The sequence below is a fragment of the Coptis chinensis genome, chromosome 4 (genome assembly GCF_015680905.1).
Source record: "Coptis chinensis isolate HL-2020 chromosome 4, ASM1568090v1, whole genome shotgun sequence".
Classification (NCBI taxonomy): Eukaryota; Viridiplantae; Streptophyta; class Magnoliopsida; order Ranunculales; family Ranunculaceae; genus Coptis; species Coptis chinensis.
In genome coordinates this window covers 72,813,962-72,837,621 of record NC_141459.1, presented here as the reverse complement: position 1 = coordinate 72,837,621, position 23,660 = coordinate 72,813,962, and the positions used below count along the sequence as shown (strand labels likewise).

The window sequence follows — 23,660 nt, the reverse complement described above, 5'->3', positions numbered from 1 at the left end:
CTACAAATCTTTATATAGAGGTCCAATGTCACTCACAAAGGATTGGCAAATCAATGTGAGACTAAAGCAATAATATAGAGTGCGAAACTAATTTCCAAAAGATTACCGACCAATGTGGGACTATCACACAAAACACAAGAAGAAAAAGATCACTTATGTTCTTCTTCTCTACCAAGCATACTCAAGTAATTTGAAATATTAATAGGAGAATTCCAACACATTTTGATCATTTATAGTATCCCTGCATGGTCTGGTTCCAAACTTCCAAAACTCAATTGGCTCTTCATGTGAGATTGTCACACACTCACACCTTTCTAAAGGACTTGGTGACTTCCTAGAGTTTGGACAACTACTTATTCATATAGCACATGACCTGCTTTATTTTCAAGGAATGTTTCTATACGGACAAAAATGCATCTCCAGAGCACTCTACCCCTTACTCCACTATACCTATCCATTAGGGGTGACTTCGGATCGGATCGGATCGGATTAACCTCCTTCGGAATTTTTTCAAATTTTTTTCGGAACCTAATATGCTAGCCAAATCCGATCCAATTTTTTTTCGGATTCAAAATATATTTCCAATTTCGGAATTTTCGGAAATTTCGGAATAACTCGGAAATTTCGAAATACTTGGTAAATTTTCAAAGATCTCTTTACTTTCAATTATTTTTGGAATATCATACGCCAATGTTCATTGTAGGGAGAGAAAACCATGTCCACAACACTAATGTACCAACAACAGCAACGCGACTTGTTTTTCTTGAGAAAACCCATTTTCATTCAAACAAGTGATCTAAAAAAAACGAAAAAAAGAACCCGCAGACCACCAATAGCAAAGCATTGCATTCTCGTTGAAGGTCCGGGTATTTGTAATGTTTCAATCTTTTTCGTGTGTATTGAAATTGAAGCGTGAAGTGTCTGCGATAAATAATGGATTATGGTCTTGGACTCTAAAGTAGCTTTACATAATATTCTATTTATTGGAATTTGGCTTTTGGATTGGTGGAAGTCATTGTATGACTCAATGACATTTTTTTTTCATATCATTGTTGTTATGACAGACGGTGTAATGACAGTAGAGTGGTCCAATTCAAGTGGAGAAGTAGAGGCTAGGTTATGTTTTTGTTTTGTTTTTGAAAGTAAAAAACTAGAAAATAAATGAACGGTCGAGATCTAATCAAGTGGATAGTGAGAGAAGTATATATTTTCGGAATAAATTGGCAATAATATCGGAAATTTCGGATCGGATCGGATTTTAGAATTATATCCAAATCCGATCCAATTTTTTTTCGGAATTTTCGGAAATCAGAAAATCGGAAAATCGGCCCATGAAAACTACACCCAGAGCCAGACCAATTTCGGGTCGGATTTCGAAAAAATCGGAAATTCGGCAAAAAGAGACACCCCTACTATCCATTCTAATAGATGAAGTGAACTCCTCTTTGTAACCGTTTTTTGTTCAACAAGTTTGGTTAAAAAGTTATAAAACGTTACTCCTCTTAATTACTCCTTGCTTCCCATCTGTTATTTTTCCACGCAACCGCTCTCTTCTATCCTCAATTCTCACATTCAGTTTTGCCTCTTCATTAGACTACTATCCAACGTATGTTCGGATTGGCGACAATTGGGATCTGATTGATGATGACAATCTTTTTAATGGAGGAAGACTTGAAGAAACCACAATTGCTACCAGGTAATTATTAGACCCTTTCAAGTTTCAACAGATTTTGGCCAAGTCGTTCAGTCCTCTGAGCTCTTTTTTTAAATATGATTGTTCTCCTTTATGTACTTAGTGATTGTGAAGTTGGAACCACAAGAAAATATAAGCAAAAATTGTACGAAGAAAGTGGAGAAGTTGGGACATCGCAAAAATCTGCATGTGGTTTTGTAAGTGCCAACGCTCTTCAAATCGGTTTTTGTGATGGAACTACATCTGCCATTGAATACAGGTACATATCCCTCTATGTTTTATGTGTATGACTTCGCACTATTGTTCTTATTTGCATTGTAATCTTTGAGAATTTTTACTATACTATTGATCTTGAATTTAGTGGATCAATTACTTAATTTCAAAACATTATTGAAGACACCCTTGTGTTAGAGTATGAGGGTGTGCGCCCCTTATTCGCTCTTTGTATGAGGGCGGGCGCCCCCTATATATTGTTAACGTATGTGAAGTCCCACGTTTCTATAAATGTGGACTATCAATTTTGCAATCGTATCTAGTATTTCCTATTCTTATGTATTGGGATACCTTAACACCCAAGGTATGTTAAGTATATATATGAAACTCTGGGAAGAGTATGCTAACTCTTTCTAACCCTATTTTCTCAGCCTCTACTCTTCTCAATTCTTTTCTTTCTTGGTTTTTCCATTACAATCATGTTTCAACTCTCCTAGCATCACCACTAACATGGTATCAGAGTATCAGGTTCAAATCTGAGTTTAATAGTATACTAGGAGAGTTGTCTACAAAAATTAGTACACAAGAAAAAAAAATCAATTCTTTTTAGTTTTCAGTATTCAAGTTTCAATCTTTCTCACAAGAAGAAACGAGTATCAAGTTGTATTACAAAGTGTTGTTGCATATGAGTTCAAAAAGCCAAACAAGAAGGTAATCTAAGGAGACTGACAAAGTTCGGAGTTCTCTCGTCACGGTTCTTAAGCGTGCGACCTATACTTTTTCCCTCAATCATAGGCGTCTGCCCATCTGTATGAAATAACACGTTTCCGCTGATGTTTGTTAATCTAGTATTCTCTTTCTTTAGATAAACTCTTTTATTTTTAGAAGTTCTTTAGCTGACAAGGCTCAAGCTTATCAATCTTTTATTCTTTTTGGTGGTAATTGTTTCTTTGGGTTGGAGATTTTCTTTTCTGGCAAGTAGATCTGGCAGTGTTCTCGTTGACTCTATTCTTTTTATGCTCTTGGGTGTATTGTTCATGGTACTATTCACAGTTACTGTTCACAACACTATTTGCCATACTGTTCATAGTACTATTCACAGTTATTGTTCACTGATGATTTGTTGATATGGTCTTCCTTTTCTCTTGATGCACTATATTTGGAAGTTCTATGGCTGAAAAGCTCAAACTTTCCACGACTTGTTCATGTATGTTTCCACATCAGAGTGTTTGTTAAAATGCCCAACTATGTTTTGTGGTAGTTTTCCACTTCCTCTAAGTATCTCTTGTTTTGCTTTTCAGTGTGTGTTAATTCTTATAAGTTATGAGAATATGGCTATTGGTGATGAATACAATATTGTTCTTTGACGTGGGCATTGGTTGATCTTTGGTCTTATAAATTTATCTTTGCTTTTTTTAAGTGGGTATTGGTTTGTTGTATAACTTTGGGGATGGTCGGTCTATTTATTGCGTTGGTATTTGGTTTCCTCTGTTTCAAGTTCAAGTCGGAATAGACAAACTTTTGTATGTTCCAACTCAGATTTGTATATTCCAACTTGAGCAGGAGAATATGGGGATATGAGGATATTGAGTAGTATTTGAGGCAATAAGAATGTGGAGATGTATGTGAAAGAGTACTCATGTCTTCATATCTCTATAATGTCTTGGCATACTCACATCATGACGGCGTGTGCCCCTTATTCAAAGCATATCCAAAGGCGTGCTCCCCTTTGCATCTCAACAGTATGAGCAATGAATATAATGTCTTGGAGTACTCACCTCATGAGGGTGTGCGCCCTACATTCAGGGACAGGCTACCAAGGGCTATGTTGTATTGCCTCTTGGTCCATTACACAAAACACTCCCTAATACTCATGAAAATACGCATAGTTATAGAGGTATGCATTATCAGTCATATATCCCCACGTGTTTGTAGGATCAGGCAAAGGTACTACCGAAACCAATGCTACCAAAAACTTGCTAAATTCCATTGTCGTGTCATTAACTACGACGGAGAATTTTTGTTCTCTATCAGGTTGACAAAAGAATTTAACATTATTATAGAAATATGCAGTAAGTTGAGGTGAATACGAGTCGCCAGGACTTACCAGTAGATGTCACCATCCAAATTGCACGATCCTGTCGCGGAACCATCCTCCATAGGTCTCGCTTCCTAACATGTCTTCGAAAGACTGCTCCAGTATTATTGTAGGAGATGTCATCACAATAAACACACTCTAGAATTGCTGCAAACAACCTTGGAACAACTCACAAAAAATCAGAAATTTCAGTGGCTACGAAGGTCAGGGCGCGGGGTGCAAGGTGCGCTCGTGTCTTGCTCGAGGTCCAAAGAAGACAGTGCAGGGTGCTCTCTGAATTGGCCTTGGTAGGGTGCTGGAGGCTCTAGTCTTGCTTTCGAGTTCGGGTACTTCAAAATAAAGTGTCTTCGAATGGAATGGTGTGTGTAGTAGGTGGCTCAGGCGGTACTCGAAAGCGGGATGAAGTGAAAAACAAAATAAAAAATTTAGAGGTTTAAGGTGAGAGATGCAAGTGAGAGGTGTTGGTTTGTAAGTGTAGAGTGAATCAAGTATTTAAAGGGGTTTAGTTTCTAAAACGAATATCCACAAGTTGCCAAAAATTTTAAGGCAATTTCCGGAAACAAAATATTCTAAAACCAAAACGGAAACAAATTAGGTGCATATTCCGAATATAAACCAATAGCTTTTTGGTTGAATTCGGAATAACAACTTCCTAATTCTATTCATTGAAATTCTATCACTACAACAATATATAATCTTAGCCACACCAATCTCGGCAACATTCCCAACAACTCATATTTCCACGATTTGCAAAATTTAACTTCTAAAACGGTACATAAGATATAAGCAATGCTAAAAATAATAATACCACCCCCAAACAAGGAAGGTGGGATTTATGCAAAAATCATCGCATGCTTAGACAAACCAAATTAAATTGAAATAGAAATTCAAATAACAATTAACCACAGAATTCAAATTTAACTACTAAATTTAACAACTCAATATCCAATCTACTAAAAACGATCAAAACAACATCAAAACAACAAATTTCCTAAACCACTAGCCACGAGATGAAGATGGGCCCGAGCCATCCGTCCTTCGGTGACGACACTCATGCCTCACAGACTCCTCTAAGAAAGAACCCCCCATGGGTGGCATGTGTTCTAGAATTTCCACTCAGAACCGGCGCTGTGCCTCTATAAATGCCCTCATCTCTTCCCAACACTCATCCTGGCGCTGGACGTTCATCTCCACAGTCTTCTGCAGGTTCAGATTTTCATCATGAATGGCAACCTGCCTATTCCGCAAGTCTTTACAAATATGGTTCAGGGAACGCAAACCACGATGCAGCACTGACATGCGTTCCATATCAGAATTACAATTCGCTGAGGCATCGGAATCAAAACATGTCGTGTCCTCCTCCTCATCATCCGTATCAACCTCTTCCACAACCATTTCTCCAGGCAATCGTCACATCTTCTTAATACAGTCCGTATAAGCGATTGCATTTGTATGCAACTTCAACATAGTCCGCTCAGTTTTCAGTTTCTCACCAAAAGACATCATCCGATCATCTTAGTAATTAAAGCAGGAAAGGGTGCGGTACTTACTCCAACTCCTCTAATCATATTTAACAAGAAGTCGACGATACAAAAATCATTCCTTTGTTTCTGTAGTATCCAGAGTACGTGCAGACAATTCAGACCGATGTCACTGAACTTCTCTTTCCTAATGACATTCTTACCAATCCATCGAGAGCTCTGACCCGGTGGTTAGTTCTCGATCTTGTTGTCCGTCGAATAACATCAACTTCTTATTGTACTAGGATTCTGCCGCGTGTGGCTACAAAGGTGCCTTGGCCCGATGCCCAGAACATGAGTCAACTCCGAAGCACACACTTCTCTCTTCCCACCATTCAACTTCACAAAAATCTTCCTACCCATGATTTCCCATTTTTTATAAAAATTCAAAATCAAATCCTCATGGTCAAAATCGTTCTCCGTATACCACAACCTATGCCAATCCCTATGTTTCATCTCGCCATCGTAAAACGGTGCAAAATGGTCGACAGTAAAAGATTGTTCTGGAAGAATTTTGCATTTTTAGGAAATTGAGTATTGGAATTCGAAATGTGGGTTTGAATAAGGTGGGGGAGGGTAAATGGAACAAGAAATCAAACTTTGGTTTGATTGGTCTCTTGATTTAGGCAAATTTTTTTTTTCGAACTGTTGGAGAGATCTAAGAACTAGAGGGGGCGAAATTCGGTGTGGGTAGTTGATTTGAGTGGAGAGGAATCGGTGGTGGTTAAATTTGGTGGTGATTTCCTCCCTTTTTTTCTTTTCTTTAAGGTTTGGTCGTTAATGGAGCTTGGAGGCGTGAGGAAGAAGAAGAACGCGATGCATTCTTGGGTTGTACTGTGGATTTGGGCCCAAGCCCAAACAATTCGGAAATTCCCATTTTGTGCCTATGCGCGCAAAATTAAAATTGAAATTCCCGACTCGTTACTGGTCCGATTTTTGCGAATGAAATATGAAAATGATCAGGAGAGAATTTCTAATCCAATGATCCATAAAACACTCTATTCTAACCGCGGTTGACATATAAAATGGTGGAAAACGCCTCAAAGTGCGTGAATGACGTAAGTTATGCTAACAAATGAAATCTAAATTCATAGATAATATAAACCCGAATCAAAATACGATTAAACGGCATAAGCAACAAAAATGAAAAGTTTAGCAATCGAGGATGGAAAGACCGATACCCCACTCCTTAACAAATTTTATAGAACAGAGTTTTGAAAATTTGTTTTCAACGTGGGTCTTTTAACATCAAATTCCCGAGACTTCCTAGATTACTATTTTTATGGTTTTAATTTTAATTTTAATTTTTATGAATATAGATTAATATATGGAAAAACAATAAGCAATAAGGACATAATTCATACCATAGAAAAATATGACTCAAAAACCGAGAAAACATGCAAGAGTGGAAAACGTGAATTATGTTAAACGTGGACTTAGGATCCGGTACTTACAGCCACACACTCCATAGGGAGGGCCCGGTTATCTAAATGGTGCACTTACCAATATATAGAAGTGAAAGGAAGTGTACCAAACAACAAAGGTCAGTCCTCATAGACAGGGTCCTATAAAAGGAGTTCTTCCACATCAGGGGACATTAACTCGTGAAATTGTTTTATCCGTTGGCCATTAACTTGAAAGGTACTGTTGTCCTTGGGATTTTCCAAGGTGATTGCCTCGTAAGGGGTGACTTCAGTAACCAGAAAGGGACCAGACCAATGAGTTTTTAATTTATCTGGGAAAATATGCAGACGGGAGTTGTAAGGCAAGACCTTTTGACCTACCACAAACTCTTTACGCAAGATTTTCTTATCATAAACACGTTTCATGTTAGCTTTATAATCATTTGCGAGATCATAAGAATTGCTGCGGATTTTTTCAAACTCTTTCAATTGCAACTTGTGCTTGACACCCACCTCATCAAAATTGAAGTTAAGGCTTTTTATAGCCCACATAGCACGGTGCTCCAATTCAACGGGCAAATGACAAGGTTTCCCAAATACAAGTCTGAAGGGAGACATACCTATAGGAGTTTTAAAAGCTGTCTTATACGCCCATAAGGTATCAGTTAGATGCTTAGACCAATCTTTCTTATCAGGATTTACAGTTGTTTCTAAGATATTTTTTATTTCCCTATTATAAACTTCTACTTGGCCGCTAGTTTGTGGATGATAAGGAGTTGCCACTTTATGCGTAACTCTATACTTTTTAACTAGAGACGCAACAATTCTGTTGCAAAAATGTGTTCCACCATCACTAATGATGGCTTTAGGAATGCTAAACTGACAGAAAATGTATTCCTTAACAAAAAATACAACTGTCTTATGGTCATTGCTACGGCAAGCCATGACCTCTATCCATTTAGATACATAGTCCACGACAACTAGAATATATATAAAACCATGGGAAACAGGAAAAGGACCCATAAAATCAATGCCCCATACATAAAAAAATTCTACTACCATGATGGGATTTAATGGCATCATATTACGCTTAGTGATTCGCCCAAGTTGTTGGCTACGAACACACGTCTTGCAATGCACTTGGGCATCTTTAAAAAAGGTAGGCCAATAAAACCCACATTGAAGAACTTTAGCAGCTGTTTTCATACCACTAAAATGGCCACCACACTCTTTGTCATGGCAGAACGATAGGACCTCATTATATTCCCACTGGGGAATACAACGACGAATAATCTGATTTGCACAATACTTAAAAAGATAGGGCTCATCCCAGTAGTATAGCTTAACTCGGCCAAGAATTTCTTACGTTCATTTCTTGACCAAACATCAGGAATAATATCAGAAACTAAATAATTCACAATGTCAGCATACCATGGTGCAGAAAAAATAGCATAAAGATGCTCATCAGGAAAAGAGTCAGGTATGGACTCAGAATCACTATCATCGTCATTTGCTAGTCTAGATAAGTGGTCGGTAACTATATTTTTGACCCCTCTTTTGTCCGTAATTTCTAAAGTGAACTCTTGCAGGAGAAGAATCCATCGGATTAATCTCTGTTTAGTATCTTTCTTTGCGAGAAGGTACCTAAGGGCTGCATGGTCAGTGTAAACTAAAGTCTTAGTACCAAACAAATAAGAACGAAACTTATCTAAAGCATAAACGACAGCTAAAATTTTTTTTTTTGTAGTTGTATAATTTCTTTGAGCGTCATTGAAAGTTTTACTAGCATAATAAATAACGGTGGACTTATTATCAAGTTTCTGTCCCAACACAGCACCAACAGTATAATCACTAGCATCACACATGAGTTCGAAAGGTTTAGACCAATCGGGAGGCTGTATAATGGGTGCAGATGTTAACGCGGCTTTTAAAGTTTCAAAAGCCTTTTTACAGTTATAATTAAAATCAAAGATGACATCCTTTAAAAGCAGATTAGTTAAAGGCCTAGCTATTTTTGAAAAATCTTTGATAAAACGCCTATAAAAACCTGCATGGCCTAGAAAGGCTCTAATATCATGGATATTCCGTGGTATAGGTAGAGACGCTATCTTATCTAATTTGGCCTTTATCTACTTCGATGCCATCACTAGATACAATATGCCCTAGCACTATTCCTTTTTTAACCATGAAATGACATTTTTCCCAATTTAAAACCAGACTCTTCTATTCACACCATGTCAAAACCTTAGACAAGTTAGATAGGCAGTCACTAAAAGAGTCTCCATTGATAGAAAAATCATCCATGAAAACTTTCATGAAGCGCTCTACCATGTCACTAAATATATGAAGCATACACCGCTGGAAGGTTCCAGGGACATTACAAAGGCCAAAAGGCATTCATTTATAGGCATACATTCCAAAGGGACATGTGAAGGTAGTCTTTTTTTGGTCATCAATATTAATAATAATATGAAAAATAGCCAGAGTAGCCATCTAAAAAACAATAAAAAACATGACCAGCTAGACGTTCGAGCATCTAATCTATAAAGGGTAAAGGAAAATGATCCTTTCGTGTCATGGCATTTAAACGTCTGTAATCAATACAGATCCTCCATTTTATAGGACCACACATGGAAACATATTCACCCTTAGCATTACGTACGATGGTAATCCCCGATTTCTTAGAAACTACATGAATGGGACTTACCCATTCGCTATCGGAGATTTGGTATATGATACCTGCATCGAGTAACCGTAAGACTTCTTCCCTGACCACCTATTTCATGGTAGGGTTCAAGCGACGCTGAGGTTCGCGAGAAGTCTTTGCATTATCCTCAAAATGGATACGATGAGTGCAAACATTAGGGTAAATCCCCTTAATGTCGTCTAGGGACCAACCCATCGTAGAACGATGTTCCCTAATCACCCTAATCAAACGTGCCTCTTCATCTGCAGACAATAGAGAAGATATAATTACCGGATGACTACCATCCAGATCAAGTTGAATATACTTCAACTCAAAAGGAAAAGGTTTAAGCACAGGGGTGGGAGGAATGTCGATAAATGCTTCTAGAGGTTCTTCATCTTGAGTAGTGAAGACTTGTTTAGGTAGCAGGTTTTCAAACTCAGTAGATGGAGCAACAGAAGGGTCTAAAGTAGGTGTAGACTCGAAAAGGGTATTGACTTCCTCTACGTAGGAGTCATCCTCAAAATTTGAACTTCCGAAAGAAAGGAATTTATGCATCTGGTTTTCTGGAGACATGTTATTAAAATAATCTTGAGCTAAGCTCTCGATCATGCTAACCTCCCCATCTATAGTCATATCAGGTAATTGTTTCATTATTTTAAAAACATTTACCTCAACAGAAAGATGGCCAAAAGACATGGACATCGAACCATCGCGGCAGTTTATAAGCGCGTTGGCAGTTGCCAAGAAAGGACGCTCTAAAATGATTGGAACAGAGTCGTTAGCGACTTCTGTATTGAGGATAACAAAATCAGCAAGATAGTAGAAATCATAAACCTTAACAAGCACGTTTTCAACCACACCCTTAGGATACTTAATAGACTGATCAGCTAATTGTAGCGTCATTTTAGTAGGTTGCCTCCTGTAGACCTATTTGTTTGTATAAATAATAAGGGAGTAAGTTAACACTCTTCCCCAGGTCTAATAAAGTAGTGGTCGTACGAGTATCCCTTAAGGTGCATTGTACAGTAGGACGACCAGGGTCCTTGTACTTACCAATTTCATTATGTTCAGATAAATTGGAAATTGTTCAGTTAAAAAGGCATCTTTAGGAATATTTGTTTTACGCCTAGTAGTGCACAACTCTTTAAGAAACTTAGCATGTTGTGGTAACTTTTTATAGCTTCAAGAAAAGGTAGGTTTATCGTTAGATTTTTGAAAACTTCCCTAATCTCATCGAAATTCGTATCCTTGGTCAACATGACTAATCTCTGGGGAAACGGTGGTTTCTCTCTATATTTAGCATATGGATCAACAGGATGTTTAACCTTTGCCTTTTGTTTCTTAGGTTGTGGTTTAACTGGTACTTCTACCGTAGTAACTGAAGGCTCCTATGGTGATGATATTTAGCTCACCTACGTTACCATTTTCATTACTAGTATTACCGTTTACCTTAAAGGTTGCAGTGTTTGTTGTTTTAGGATTAGGTATCGCTTGACCTAGAAACACACCTTTTGGTTGTACTTTCTCTTGGGTTAACTGTTGCAAGGAAAGTTGGATGGACTGTAAAATCTCTTGTTGGATTTGCATAAAGGTGTCGAAACAATCCGGTTGTGGATGAGTGTTTGTTACAGGTTGTGTGACAGGAATTATGTCACGTTGATTATTTACAAGTGGGTTGTGATAGTTATGATTAACCGGAACAATACCTCTATTAGCATTATAATTATTATTGTTATAATTATTATAATTACCTTGTCCTTGTCCTTGTCGTGGTGGAGCTTGGTTGTAATTGTTTACTGGCCTAATATTTTGATTATTGTATCCTGGAGGTGTAACTTGTTGATTATTTCTCCAACTGAAGTTGGGATTTTGTCTCCAAGGGGTGTTAGGAATAGGATAGCTATTAATGGAGCAAACATTATCTAGTTGTGATGGTTATTGTTCATATGCGAGAGGACAATAGGAGTCGGGATGCTCAGGACTCAAACAGAAATTTCATGGGATAGAGTTGACATTCATGACAGGGGTAGGATTTTGTTGAACAGAAATAACTTCTACCTTTTTAGTGAGAGATTCAATTAAAGTTTTAAGCTCAGGATCAGGTTTCATCTCAAACATACCGGCGGTCTTAACTGTTGAAGAAGAACTAGCGGAGTATCGTCACTACCCCCCCCCCCAGTTATTATTACGCTTTGTTTGATCTTCTAAAAATTTCTAAGCCTCTGAGGCTCCTTTACTGAGGAAACTATCCCCATCCATTATATCAAGGACTTCTTTATGGTGGTGTAAAAGTCCTTTAAAAAAGGTACGAACTAACGTGTCTTTCGCGAGGTTATGGTGTGAACACTCTATAAGAAGATCAGTGAAATATTTCTAGGCCTCTGAAAAGGATTCATGAGGATTCTGGCAAAAAAAAAAATGAATCTTAGAAAGCATTTCATATGTCTTCAGTAGTAGGTAAAAATGTTCCATAAACAATTGAACAAATTTGGCCCATGAGTCCACAGAATTAGGCGCTCGGGCAGTTAACCAAGACGCCAGCTTATCGGCTAGGGTGAAAGGAAACACCCTCAGTTTAATTTGTTCCGCACCTACCGTAGGATGATGGAATGTGGTAAGAATTTGTTCAATCCTACGCATATGCTAATAAGGTTTTAAAACTGGTAACAAATTAAATATATTCGGGGGGATTTGGAAATCCCCCACTAGGTCTGCAAGAATAATGCAAGACTTCGGGCTATCGTTCAGGGCTTTGTAAAAGTCAGAGAGAGGAGTCTCTCTCTCTTCAGCCATTATTTCAGGTGTAGTGTGTGGTATACTAGCTAAGTGTGTAATGTGTGGTATAATAGATAGGCGTGCGTGTTGACATTGACGATTGATTACGTTAGGCATTTTTCTTTTACCTGACCTTAATCTCATGCAAGGCTAAGTCTAATATTAAAGAAACATGACAACAATCAAAACAACCCTGATATGCTAGTATAAATCCTCTAACAGAATAGGCGAGGAGTGGAAGAAAGAAGTACCTGAATGCCTCCTTGCTTCGCTTATGAATATCGTCTTATATACACAAGTTCAGTGTATTTAACAAGTTAAAAACACTAAATAACTTGAAGAAATGGAAGTTTGTACTAACCTATGAAAATCGGGCTGTTCAGAAGAGGGCGCGTGGCGCGTTCAAATGTTACCTTTCAAGGGCGCAGGGTGCGCTCGTGCCTTGGCTGATGTCCAGGCACTTCAACGCGGGGTGCGCTCTGATTTTGCCTTGGAAGGGCGCAAGGTGCACTCGTGCCTTGGCTGATGTCTAGGCACTTCAGCGGGGGTGCGCTCCAAATTTGCCTAGAAGGGCGCAGGGTGCGCTTAGTGTATTCCTGCGGAAAAAAAATCAGTTCTAAAGCAAACAACCACAATTAGAATCAAACAAGGGTGGGTGGGTTTAATGGAACTTTGGTAGGATTAACACTACTAACAGAAATAAAACTAAACGTAACTAAGATGGCAGCGACTCCATTTGATAAAAGTAAAAACGATAGTTTTACCTACGCATAAGCGATGAAACTCAAATGTAAGTAAAACTAAAGCTAATTCGTGCTTATATATCAAAGTTTTCTACTCTCGTTATCGATGCAATATGTATAGAGTAGTGAATTTGTTTCACTCCTAGTTTTTTTAGGTGTAACGTTTCCTAGTTCGTGTAAGCTAATAAGTCGTGAGAGTAATGGAATTAAAATTAACTACGATGGTGAATCAAACAATCAAGATGTTATAATTCAAACTACGGAAATACTAAATTAAATTGAAAATATGAGGAGGAATTAGGGGGATTTGATTCCACCTTAATTCGACTTAATAAACTAGCAAGAATTGTCGTAATCTGAATTGCAATGTTTTCGCATAACAATTGGGTCTGTCTAATCCCTAATTGTTCATGGTAATCTCTACCAACTAACAACTAGCATGTGAAGCAATCAAACCTATTCTCATGGTGAACTAATTACTCTCTAGAATGGAATAGATTACTACGACCATTTCTATGCTAATCGAAATCAAGTTTCATCAAGGTTTCCTCAAACCCCTCTAATGGAGGTTTTAGCCTTGAATCATTACACTATCATTTCTAAAACAAGAACAAATCGAACAAGTTATTATTGAAATAAGTATTAAACTTTACTAATCTAATTAGACAAGAGGATAATGATTCGAAATGGATTAATATTGAATTTGAAACTAATTAGAACTAAAATTATGAATAACTAATTATCAATTTAAGATAAACTAAATCTATGAATTAAATATTGAATTAGAAACTAAAACTTGAAATATAAACTAAGTATTTTATTCTAAAACTCAAATCTTGTTCTAACAACTAATAATAATTGACAACTAACTAGATTAATCTATATAAAAACTAATTTTATCAAGTAAAACTAAGTATTTTGATCCTTGACTAACTAAAAACTAAGTAGAAACTAACTAACTTAAAAGCTAAGGTTTTGTCTCTTCATATAGAAGAGACAAGATCCACAAATTCGTGCATGGGCTAAGGAGTCATGTTTTGGGCCGGAAAATCGAGCCCCAAACCTCATTACTTCAGTCCACAAAGGGGTTTTCAGTTAGAAATGACTTCAACAGCCTTTTTGTCCACTTTTATTCCTCTGATTGGGTCAAGGCTTTGACCATTAGAAAGCTCTTTCCGAGCCGGTCGTTTTGACGTAATGTAGGCCCAATTCCGAGGTCTGAGTCCAAAGATACGGCTTTCGGAAGTTTTGTTGATTTTTATGCGCTATTTCTGCCCGCGGTGACTTTAACTTTTCAGCTTTGATGGGATTTAAAAAGGCTTTGTTCTCCTTGAATCTTGATCTTTAATCATATAACTTCTTAACAACCAACCTTTGCTCATTTATCTCGCAAAAGGGACGCATTTCTGCACATATTCGACTCCAATGCCTGAAATACATAAGAACACGGTAACAGTACTAACTCTTATTTATTAATCATATAATTGGTCAAAAAGCGATATTGTTAAGGGGTTAAAACTACAGTTTTGGGCTCTTATCACTGATCATAATGTCCCATCGTATATGGAAAGATTATATCTAAAAGGTAACTCTTAAAGATATGCCATCATGATTCCTTCCTTATCATCAATGGTCGCCCTCTTCAGTTTCCTTTTGTTCAAGAACTGTCCATATCAATTCCTAACGACCTAGAGAACTGTTATACTTAGAGGCGGTCAGTCACGTGCCTGACACATGTCTACTAAACACTCGTGCTAAACAAGAGATCACTTATTCGGAGAACTGATCTGATGGTCCTTGTCTCATTCTGGACATCTATAGACCTGGGTCATTTTCCATAAACGTGTCATTTAACCATTGACGGGAAATCCCCCTTACAACTATCATGTCCAAAATCGTGGGAGGCAATTCTTTTCACTTTGATCAAAATCATGCATTTTCTAAACAAACTAGATAAATGTCACAATTTTTTTTTTTCTCAATATTTTACTTTCCTATTTTACCCCTATTTCTCAAAATCAAAGCTAAAACTCTCACTAACTATAGTTAATTTGTGTGGACACATGGTGACATACTATTTTACCCACATGCCCACATGCAAAAAGACTCACTGCACATACTAAATTTTTCGGTAGAGCACCCACATGGATACAAATCATACAACTACCTGAGTCTGAATGAAGCTATAGATCGGACGTCATCTAAATGCTCCAGATATTTGCCTTTTTGGTTTTTCATTTTCGTAATCAGTGGTAAGATCCTGGTTAGGCATTTTCACTCTTGATAGGTCGAGTCATTGAATACTATTGTGTTTAGGTCCCTCACCATTTAGCTGGAACGACCTAATGGGATCGACTTTGAGGAGCTTGACCGGTCCACCGGCATCGGTTGATGAAATGCTTCTAGAATTTTAGTTCTCCCACGATTTGCTCACATCGGTTGAACTAATGCTCCTCAAATTTTGGCTCCCGAACAATCTGACCACATCGAACCGAAATGAAGTAGCCTGATGCCATCGTGTCGAATAGAACCGAAATTTCACAACTCATCGAAATTTTATAATACTATAAATATAAAGTTAGGTTTTTTACCTAAATAAGTTTTTGAGAGCATTCCCAATGCAAGAAACAACTTGTTACCTCCACATAGACGCCATATAGGACTATTTCCCCTCATAATTACCTTCTTGGTGAGAAGCTACTAGGGGTTGCCCAATATAAATGTGACTTTAAAATTTGGACGAAATGTTTTTATTCCGTTTGAATGTAAAAAATGAAAAAATATGGAAAAAAAAACATGCAGGACGAAATGAAACATCCCGTCCGAAGCAAAAAAAAAAAACCCCAACCCCCAAAAAATAGACCCCGACACCTTCCACATCGAAACAGACCTCACAACCAACACTTCAACACCCCAACACCTTACGCTTTCTCCCAAAAAAAAATCATGATGGTTTGGTTTTTTTTCCTTACTGTTTCTGTAGGCTTTGGTTTGGTTAATCGATTAGATAGGTTTCGTTGTTTGTTGGTTTTGATGGAGTTGGGTTTGCTTCGATGCTAGATTTGTTGTTTGGGTTTGATTTATGGTAGTGCTCTTGTTTGTTGTGGTTTAGATTTGGTTTCGTCTGTTTTTGGGTTTGTTTAGAGCATAGGGTGTAGTCATCATGCTCTCTCAGAAGAAGCATGTGCATTGCCCCTTTCGTGAGTTCGACAAGTGCAAAGATGGGACCAATGGTGGTGATGGTTTTACGGTTCGTATATCGAAACTCACATTAAGAAGCAACACATGAGTGGGCAGGGAGATACAGATAGACTGTGGGATAAAATTAAGGAGGACATAAGTTTATATTATATATCCCTTCTTAACATTTTGAAAATGGTGAACAAATGGATATGTGGCCACTGTCTCAGCATGCATGCGTTAACCATACCATGTTGTCATTCAAGAGGCATCACAAAACCACTGGAAATGACTGATAATGGAGAGTTGGGATGTCTTATTGTCGGTATATTAGAACCACCACCCATCCCTATGACTATGCAACATGTACTCTCATCACAAGGAGACGCCAGTGCTATCCTGAGGCCTCTGGGTGTTGTTCCCTCTTTTGATGAGACATTACTTGATAGGGCATTCCATATACCATTTCGCACTGTGAAAAGTATACCACGTGTTTGTCGTTTGGCTTTTTCTGGTGCATTGAAGTCTACTCTATAGGATATTATAGATGATCCTAGTTCAGTTATGTCATGGGTTCGTCTGCCCTTTCTTCCGTGCTGCACTCTATAGGTTTTTCAACAACAGAATCGTCAGGAATGTCGGTCTGGTAATAGGAAAAACCTTCAGTAGAAACAGATTCTCTATGCTTTGATGATATGGAATGAGCCTGGTGAACTGTTTCGCCTCTTAGAGTCTGCAGTAGAGCCTCCTTCAATCCAACCACCCAGAGATTTGTTTCCACTTAGAATGTGCGTCGGTGCTTACAGAAAATTGTTGATGGGCATTTTACTGCAGCGGTATAAGTGTTGTCATCATCAGGGGTTGCCCCTAACTCAGCGGAGACTATTTTAGCATTAAAGGAGAAACACCCAATGCGACAGCCACCTGTGAGACCAATTGTTCCTTTTGCTGAGCCCCTTTTATTGGTAGAGAGAGACACCCTATTGTCATGCATTAGGTCGTTTCAAGAAGGTACTTCTTGTGGCTGTGATGGTCTCCGAGCTTAGCACTTGTTGGATGCCATGAGTGGTGCTACAGTAGCTATATCGTTTGATTTGCTAGATGCATTGACCCTTGTGGTGAATCTTTGGTTACAGGGACAATGTCCACAGTCGTTAGCGGAATTCATAACGAGTGCTCTGCTTACTCCACTTCTTAAGCTAGATAATAGTATTCGTCCTATAGTTGTGGGCATGGTTTAGCACCGTTTGGTCTCCAAGATTGCAATGAAAGGAGGTTCCAGAGACGTGGTTGGGTACTTACAGGATTTCTAGTATGGGGTGGGTGTTTCTGGTGGAACAGAGGCAATTTTGCACGCTGTCAACCATATGGTGTATGCTAACGGCCGGTGACAATACCTCTCTTTCTATGCTGATGGTAGATTTTCATAATACTTTTAACATGGTTGATTAGACCACCATGTTGAGAGAGGTTCGTATCCGATGCCCAGCTATTGCCCCTTGGGTCGAGTACTTATATTGTTAACCTGCGAGGCTATACGTGGGAAATGGATACATATGGTTGCTACTGGGGTCCAGCAAGGCAACCCTTTGGGTCCCCTTTTATTTGCACTGGTGTTGCATTCACTGATTCTACGGATCCAGTCCAGTTGTCAGTTAATGCTACAGGCTTGGTACCTAGATGATGGGACTCTGATCGGGGATACAGAACAGGTGGCAATAGCTTTGGGTATAATTCAGGAACAAGGACTTTCTTATGGGTTGGTTCTTGATGTGGCTAAAACTAAGATATTTTGGCCATCACCAGATCCACGTCGCTCTACTCCTAGTCTTTTTCCTTCAAATTTGTCCCATCCTCAGCAGGGGGTTAGGTTATTTGGAGGTGTAGTTAGCACTGATGCATCTTTTGTCATGGGCTTTGCTCGCAAGCGTATTGACAAGGCTATGACTTTGATGGACTGTTTAGTTGAATTGGAAGATCCACAATGTGAGTTAGTGCTCTTACGAGCTTATGTTGGGCTCTCTAAGTTGGTCTTCGCGATTCGTACTTGTTCACCATCCATTTTCAAAGAGGCAGCTCAGACTTTTAATCGGCATCTCCGCAGTGTTCTCCAGGTTATTGTGATTTCTGATGGTCCTGGCTTTAGTGATTTGCAGTGGTGTTTATCGACACTCCCATTACGTCTGGGTGGTTTAGGTATTTATTATGCCACTGATGTCTTTACATTTGCTTTTGTGGCATCCCGTTTTTAGACTTTTGAGCTTTAGATCCACATTATTAGGAGTTATGGTCCAATGCCTTTTGATGAGATTCTTGATGTTGCTAGCAGTGCATTGACTCTCTCTCTGCCTACCCGATTTTGACCTCAATTCTCTGGCTGTGAATGCTACCATCCCCTTAAAACCACAAAACATTTTGGCGGAAGCATTCTACGGTAGGATTGTTGCTGGTCTCGAGAGGGAGTTTGATTTATCTGCTCGCCAAAAGGCAGTCATGGGATGCTTGCAGTCGGAACACGCAAATTATTTTCTACTTGCTATTCCGAAGGAGGGACTTGGACAACATATGTCGCCAGTGGAGTATCGTTCTATTCTCTAGTACCGTCTCATGATTCATTTGTACTCTGACTAAAGTTTATGCCCTATTTGCAAAAAGAGTATATTGGATGCTTTCGTGGACCATGCAACACATTGTCGACATTTTCCAGGTTTCAAATACCGACATGATCATGTCAGAGACATTTTATGCTGGGCAGTTAAATCGCTACTCGGTCGCTACTCGGCGGAGGTGCGAGTAGCGAGTAGGTCTACTCGGTCGGGGATTAATCGGGATTACTCGGGTGATTTTTTAAATCGCTACTCGGTCGCTACTTGGTGGAGGAGCGAGTAGCGAGTAGGTCTACTCGGTCGGAAATTAATCGGGATTACTCGGGTAATTTTTTAAAACACTATATTTCTTTACAAATACATGTTACATACATATAAATTAACATTGAAATACCAATATGGTAAATTGGTAACTGGTAATTGACCACTAGAATTTATATAAAATTTTGTGAACTTGTGCAGCCAATATGGGATGAAGGCATGAAGCAGAAGAAGGATGACTCAGTGACTCACACATTGTATATTTGTATCTAGGAGGATGAGCTATCATTGTACTGTTATGTGTTATATACGTTTTTTTGTATGGTTGATTTTAGGCAATACGCCGATGCTGCTATAGATTTCATATGTTTTATAGTTGGACAAAATCCAAGGCAATACAAGTGATAATAAACTAAATATTTTTCGCACTGAAGCAATGCCAAACCCAATGAGTAAAGTCATCTTAGAAATCAGAAGATACACCATTTGATGCTATGTAATGCAAATTCGGTCCCCTGTTGCATAGTTAAAATGCTATGATTAATATGATGAAGACTTGAAAGGTTACACATAAGTCAATCAAGCTAATAGCCAATGAAACAGAATATAATGAAGCAGAATATAACAAAAGTGTTGAGAACAGCTTTTTAGGTGGGTTATCTCTGACAACCAAATCCAATGAAGCAAACTATAACCAAATTACAAAAGTGCACGCCATCAAAGTATCAAACAAAGTAGTAGAATATATGCCAATATCAGGGATTATCAAATAAAAAATACTTAAAAGCACTTGAGCAATTCTCCGTAGTACTAATAGAGTAATAGACTATATTACTAATAGAGTAATAGTTCAAACTTCAAACAAAGAGAACATGTTAACAACAAAAACTCAAAATGCCAGCAAAAACGTCCATAACTAATGACTACTAATCATCTCCAACTTCAATATCAATATCGTCATCACTTCCATTGACATCATCCTCATCTCGATTTTCTTCACCTTGCTCTCCACCTCCTGTGTGGGCCTCAAAGTCCACCTCATCTCCTTCATCATCGGCTTCGTCACGAATTGTAACCGAGTTTCTGGTTCTATTCCTTGTACTTGGCCCCACATTAATATCGGCTCCCCTCGCTGCTCGAACTTGCTCCCAAGTAAGGTCATCACCTTCCACCACGAAGTCTTCAAGCTGCGTCTCGCTTGGTATGATCCAATCATCATTTTCATCAATTTCTTTCAAAAGAATAGGATCACTATCACTGTCGGCCAATCTTTCTTTGAATCGCTTCTCTAACATTCGATTGTATTGAATGTAAACAAGATCATTCAATTTTGATTGAAGAAGGCAATTCCTCTTCTTTGAATGTAACTGAAATTGAAATGAGAGAGGAAAGAAAGAAAACATATTAAAAATAATTACATAGTGATAGAGATAACCACTATATAACTAAAGTAGTTTTGGACATTCTAATGTACTTACATTATCAAAGGCACTCCAGTTGCGTTCACATGGTGATGCACTACATGTTTGCGATAAAACTTTAACTGCAAATTTTGCAAGGCTAGGAGCATCACTCCCATATTGCAACCACCATTCGTCTATATTTAACATGTTATGATGAATTGATGATGTTAAAGTCAATATTTGAAAAGATACAATAAAAAAACTACTAAATAAAATTATTATGTCAAATGAAAGCTTACGAGGTTGCATAGTTGCTCTTCGACTTATGGCGGACTTTATTCCAAATGTCCCCTCTGCATCTCTATAAAGTTTCAGTTCATCCATTGCAGCATCCGACTCGGACTCGGGTATAAGCACCGCCATAGCTTTAAAAAGACCCGTTTTAACTACACTGTTTATCTCCATCAGAGCTTTAGTTTCCTTGAAATAGATTGATGGATTTAGATAAAATCCGGCTTCATACCAAAATGTTTGGAGTTAGTACTTAATATATACCTCAAGGCTCAAGCTGACATCCATGTAAAAAAACTTTAGAAGTTGTTACCTGCATGCAATGGACGATGGAGTTGATATTCCCACCTCCTGTCAATAATGGTCTTCACCTTCGTCCATGTCCTTATGTCCGACCCCAAGTTCTTTTCAATTTTCCCCTCTGCCCTCTTCATAGCCTCATATAAATAGCCCATACATGGCTTCTCTTCTCTATCCACCATTCTCAAAACATCCACCAATGGGGCCATCACTTGACAAGAGTAATAAACATTATCCCAGAAAGACTCCTTTGCAACTATTCTTTCAACTCTCTTTCCATCGGATTTTTTTTGCAAAATCACTATTTCTCCAATATTGAAACAAACAACACCTTGCGTGGTGCCTATTCTCCCACATACTCCATGAATGTAAAATTGAGTAGCAAACCTAGTCACGCAAGATCGTGTAACTCTCTACCTCCGGTCAACTTCCGCAACCAAGCTAACACTCTCCCATGGTTATAGAGATAAACCACCACTACTTTACCCGGATAATGCGGACTTTATTTTGGGCAATGCGGTCTTCTCTCCACTCCCAAAATCTTGAAGCATCAAATTAATGCAATGCGTTGCACAAGGAGTCCAAAACATCGAGCCATGCTCTTATTCCAACATTGCTCCCGCCAATTTATAGTTTGATCCATTGTCGGTCACAAACTATTGAAAAAAGAAATACATCATTAAATTGATAAATGGATTTTTAGCAACTTGTTTTGTACAATGTACACAACTAGTCAACTACACACAAACGTGTAAGTAGCTTACCGAAACAATGTTCTCAGCCCCGACTTCGACAATCACTTCATTAATCATTCTCACAATATAGATTGCTTCCTTAACTTCTTCTGATGCATCAATTGACTTCAAGAAAATTGTGCCTTTCGGACAACTCACCATAAAATTGATCAAACATCTACCTTTTCCATCGGTCCAAAAGTCAGACATAAGTGAACATCCATATAGCTGCCAATGCGGTCTAAAAGAATTAACAAATTCTTTTGTCTCCGCATACACCTCCTTCAGCAAAGTCACCCGCAAATTATGATAGCTAGGCGGGGGCATAGCTGTAAGGGAATAATAATAATCATATAAAGTTATAAACACAATATTTTAAACTAACTAAGTATTTTTAAATTCTAAATAAGTTACCTCTTCCATATTCTCCAATAGCATGAATCATTTTTGTGAAGCTTGGTGGACGTATTGCATTGAAAGGTAATCCAACTTCGTATGCCCACTTTGCTATACAGAGCCATGTTTTTTTCTTCAAAATTTGCTTCTGAGGGTTGTTTTTATCCAAAGTAGATTGCTTCATATTGTCGGTTGTCAATAATTGATCAAGAGGACCTCTAACATTGTCAATGACTTTTCTCCTACCAATGGAAATACCTTGGTTTCTATTACCACCACCACTACAAATATCTTGTTCTTCTACTACATCATCTTCATCTTGTCTCTGAAGAATGTCACGTACTCTAGCCTTATCAAGCTTCTTCTTTTGTACTACCCGTAATGTTGCATTGACTTTATGTTGAATCTCTATAGTCACATTTGGACATGACATCACATTCCCTTTCTTATGAACTAGATGTTCCTTCAACCGATTTATCCCTCCAGACATTCTTTTATCACACAATGTACACCAAACAAATTTTTTGTTATTTGGGTCCCTACACTCACCCCATTCCCATGCCATATCATCGACTTCCTCTCAATTGAGGTGGTTTGTGGGCGAGTTGTTGTGGCACCACTCGCAACAGAGGGCTCATTCGAAGCTCTCGAAGACGACATATCTAAATTTCAGAAAAACAATTCAAAAGAAAAAATCAGTAAACATATCAAATAGTGTTTGGTGTGGTCGTGCTCTCTTTTTGTCTTTACTCTCGATTTAGTTTTTAATTAATCTAATTGCGGCAATTAGAAACAATCCGACTCTAACAGTATCCATTAGTCCAACTGCCCAACCCATTTTCATAACTAAAGTACTAAACCAATCGGGGCAATCACAATGTCACATTGTCACATAATCTATATGCTTAATGGTGCAATACGAAGTTTCAACTTTCAACTCATAAGTCATAACAGTCATAACTACTTCAAACACCATCGCATCACAAGTCCACAATTTAATCTTGGTGTGATTTTGGCTACTTCAAACGGACTTTAGGTGGTGTTTTAACAATATCGCTGAAATCAAAATGTTGTGATTTCAGCTCTAACGCTTTTTTTTATTACAATCAATAATTTTTGGTTTGGATGAAGAACGTAACTAAAGTGATGAGAAGTAGAAGTAGAACCGTAGAAGTGATGGTGATGAGAAGAGAGGATGAAGAGAGAGAACGAAGTGATGAAACGTAAGCGAAGTGATGAGAATTGAGAAGTAGAAGTGATGAGAAGAGAAGTGGTGAGAAGAGAAGTGAGGAGGAGTGAGTACTGTCTCTTTGGATCGTCTTTGGAGTCTTCTGGATCTGTCTTTGGAGCCGAGA

General features: G+C 38.3%; 2 protein-coding genes and 1 long non-coding RNA gene across 3 annotated transcripts; 1 reads left to right on the top strand and 2 right to left on the bottom strand.

Annotated features, from left to right (window-relative positions):
* The first annotated feature begins 1,398 nt into the window (after nt 1-1,398).
* LOC147504714 (uncharacterized) lies at nt 1,399-19,609 on the top strand. Its single transcript, XR_015193113.1, has 3 exons — nt 1,399-1,696; nt 1,797-1,952; nt 19,383-19,609. It is a non-coding gene; the product is annotated as an uncharacterized LOC147504714 (long non-coding RNA).
* A 297-nt stretch (nt 19,610-19,906) lies between these two features.
* LOC147504713 (uncharacterized) lies at nt 19,907-21,477 on the bottom strand. Its single transcript, XM_086557494.1, has 4 exons — nt 21,189-21,477; nt 20,884-21,099; nt 20,660-20,778; nt 19,907-20,548 (listed from the first exon to the last, which is right to left on the bottom strand). The coding sequence occupies exons 1-4, from the start codon at nt 21,382-21,384 to the stop codon at nt 20,108-20,110; spliced, it is 972 nt and encodes a 323-aa protein (XP_086413620.1). The 5' UTR covers nt 21,385-21,477; the 3' UTR covers nt 19,907-20,107.
* Nucleotides 21,478-21,675: 198 nt separating this feature from the next.
* LOC147504712 (uncharacterized) lies at nt 21,676-22,870 on the bottom strand. The gene is made up of 3 exons (XM_086557495.1): nt 22,324-22,870; nt 21,940-22,238; nt 21,676-21,831 (listed from the first exon to the last, which is right to left on the bottom strand). The coding sequence occupies exons 1-3, from the start codon at nt 22,868-22,870 to the stop codon at nt 21,778-21,780; spliced, it is 900 nt and encodes a 299-aa protein (XP_086413621.1). The 3' UTR covers nt 21,676-21,777.
* Between the last annotated feature and the right edge of the window lie 790 nt (nt 22,871-23,660).

What these genes read in the sequence shown, in the direction of transcription:
- LOC147504712 (XM_086557495.1), bottom strand. Translation starts at nt 22,870, where the DNA reads ATGGCATGGGAATGGGGTGAGTGTAGGGACCCAAATAACAAAAAATTT. An exon ending in TATTGGAGAATATGGAAGAG is followed by an intron (nt 22,239 to 22,323) that starts GTAACTTATTTA and finishes ATTCCCTTACAG; the next exon opens with CTATGCCCCCGCCTAGCTAT. An exon ending in GGGCTGAGAACATTGTTTCG is followed by an intron (nt 21,832 to 21,939) that starts GTAAGCTACTTA and finishes TTTTTTCAATAG; the next exon opens with TTTGTGACCGACAATGGATC.
- LOC147504713 (XM_086557494.1), bottom strand. Translation starts at nt 21,384, where the DNA reads ATGGCCCCATTGGTGGATGTTTTGAGAATGGTGGATAGAGAAGAGAAG. An exon ending in AAGAGCAACTATGCAACCTC is followed by an intron (nt 20,779 to 20,883) that starts GTAAGCTTTCAT and finishes TGTTAAATATAG; the next exon opens with ACGAATGGTGGTTGCAATAT. An exon ending in ACTGGAGTGCCTTTGATAAT is followed by an intron (nt 20,549 to 20,659) that starts GTAAGTACATTA and finishes TTTCAATTTCAG; the next exon opens with TTACATTCAAAGAAGAGGAA.